The sequence below is a fragment of the Merops nubicus genome, unplaced genomic scaffold (genome assembly GCF_000691845.1).
Source record: "Merops nubicus isolate BGI_N331 unplaced genomic scaffold, ASM69184v1 scaffold17157, whole genome shotgun sequence".
NCBI classification, from domain to species: domain Eukaryota; kingdom Metazoa; phylum Chordata; class Aves; order Coraciiformes; family Meropidae; genus Merops; species Merops nubicus.
Window position 1 is genome coordinate 1 of NW_008619738.1, and position 2,449 is coordinate 2,449.

The following is a 2,449-nucleotide window of genomic DNA, read 5'->3' on the forward strand; positions in this document are numbered from 1 at the left end:
GCCCCACCACACAGCTCGGTGTCCTCAACAAACTTGCTGAGGGGTGCCCTCAGTGCCACTGTCACCACCCAGGTGAGGGGCTGGGAAGCTCTGGGCACCACCCACCCCCTCTCCCAGCCCTCTGCTGCTTACTTGGCATCACAGGCCAAAGGGGTGAAGTCCAGCTTGTGCTTGGTCCTGAAGATCAAGTTCTTGGTTCGGATCTGTAGGATGGAGGGGGGCTGCAAAGGGGTGGAGATGGCAAAGAGGGCGAGCTGGGGGGGCAGAGAAGACCCCTCCTCAGATCTTCTGTTCTGCCCCTGGAGCAACTTCAGCCTGCCTTGGAGGTTTAAAGCCTGGGAAGAGAGGGAAGGTTCAGTTTGGTTTGGGGAGAGACTTTGCAACAGGGTCTGTTGGGACAGGAGAAGGGGAGATGGTTTGAAGCTCAAAGAGGGAGATTGAGGCTGGATCAAAGGAAGAAATTTTGGACCACTGAGGGTGGGGAGACCCCAAGTTGCCCAGAGAGGTGGTCGCTGCCCCATCCCTGGAATCATCCCAGGGGAGGTTGGATGGAGCTCTGAGCACCCTGCTCTAGTTGTCCCTGCTCCTTGCAAGGGGGAGTTGGACCAGAATGGCCTTAAAAGGTCCCTTCCCACCCAAAGTTCTCCATGATTCTGTGATTGCTTCTACAGAAGGGATGATCAAGACTCTTCGTGCTCAGTTTCCAGACTAAAATGAGTGGAGTGGGAGAAACAAGGGCACTAGATGTAGGGTGATGAAGGTAAGAACCCCACCAACAAAGAGAGCAGCCAGGATGAACACCACCCACTCGGTTTTGAGCCATCCTTTGAACACAAAAACCTAGGAAAAAGTGTGGAGAAAAAGAACTTTCCTTCACAATTCAGCCCCTCTGAGAGGAGAGGAACCAAACCCCCAGGGAGAGGTTGTAGGTGCAGAGCAACCTGATGACAAACCAGAAGATCTCTCTCCTCCTTGAGACTGGCAGGTGCTGCAGGGGGCAGAAAGGAGCAGGGGGGTGGGGTTGTTGTTTACTGTGTCAAAGGCCTTGCACAGCAGTGGCCTGGAGGTTTTTGGGGGTGAACCTGCACCCCTTCCTGCTGTGGGTCTGTACTCACCAGGAAGCCAGAGGAGTGATCCAGGAGGCAACGAAAGCGGCAGACGAAGCTTCTCTCCAGGAAGGAGGAGTTTGTTGGGGGCAACTGGTGTGGTTTGTAGGTGACAGCAGAAGAACTGAGACTTCTCCCCTCTGTGGGAGAAAAGGGTTAAGAAAGGAGCAAGCAGAGAGTCCCCAGCAAGAGCTGGAGGTCCCCAGCACTGAGAACTGTGGCCATTGGCAGGGCACAGCCACGGAGACCCACGAAAAGCCACGAGCTTCTGGGGGAACCCGTGGCTTTGAGCCACAAATTGGTGAGCCCCACAGAAGCAGTGGCCTGGAGATGGGTTCCCAGTTTCTAGGGCTGTCTGGGTTCTCAGGCTTTACCTTCTGGAGAAGGATCACCCTGAGGAACGTGGGGTGGGTCCAGGGCCCAGTGGAGGTTGCGTCTGAACTCCTGCTGGTCCTCAGTGTGGATCAGCTGGAAGATGTTCTGGTGTAGGACATCTGTCTGGAGACAAAATACAACCCCCTGAGCTCTACAGCTTGGGGACAGCCACCAGTCTTCACACCCCAACTGGAAGGAGGCTGTTGTAGCTCCAGTTGGCCATATCCCACCTAGTTTTCCTGGAGGAATGAGGTTGGTTGGACACTTTCCACCAGAGATGGAAGGTGGGAAGAGCATCTGGCTCTAAGGATCCCTTGCTCATGTTGGGGCAGAGTTATTTTGCCCTCTGAAAGAGCCACCAGCACCAGTGCTACAGCTCCACTCCAACATGCTTCTCCCCATAACGTGGTGTCCTTCAACATCCTGCTGTTGAGTTATGAAAACAAGGGTTTGGGAAGAAACCAGCAGCAGTTCCTCACCCCTACACTGCTCCCAGGAGAAAAAGGCACCTGCTCTCTCTCAAAAAAACCCAACTTCCTCCCTCTGCCCAGTCCTCATCTGCCCCAGATGTTGGGGAAAGCCAGATGTGGGGGAGCAACCCCCAACCACAATGACTGGAGGACTCTATGAGTTGCTTTGACCCCTCCCAGTGACCACATCTGGCACCATGGGGTCATCCACAAGACCCAAGGAAAAGCCCCAAGCAGCCCCCTCCTCAAGACCCTGTGATCCCTCCAGGGCTTCCTCCTAGCAGGGACCCTGGGGCTGTTGTCCACCCACTCTGCAAAGCCTCCACGGAGAGCCAAGAGGTGTCCCACCAACCTGGTGAAAGCCCAGATAGTCCTGAATGGTGTGGGAGGAGTAAAATATCAGTCCTTCTGAGGTCACCACCAGCACGAAGCCATCCAGAGCCTAGGTGAGAGAGGAGATCAGGAGCTACCAGCCAAGCTCACATCATCCTTTTTTTT

At 55.0% G+C, this 2,449-nt stretch overlaps 1 protein-coding gene across 1 annotated transcript; it reads right to left on the reverse strand.

Moving 5' to 3' along the window:
• Nucleotides 1-132: 132 nt before the first annotated feature.
• Nucleotides 133-2,393, reverse strand: LOC103776404 (aryl hydrocarbon receptor-like; the record flags this gene model as incomplete). Its single annotated transcript, XM_008943915.1, has 4 exons — nt 133-335; nt 1,116-1,246; nt 1,481-1,604; nt 2,304-2,393. Coding segments are annotated over 4 exons (548 nt in total), but the record flags the coding sequence as incomplete, so codon positions are not given.
• Nucleotides 2,394-2,449: the final 56 nt, after the last annotated feature.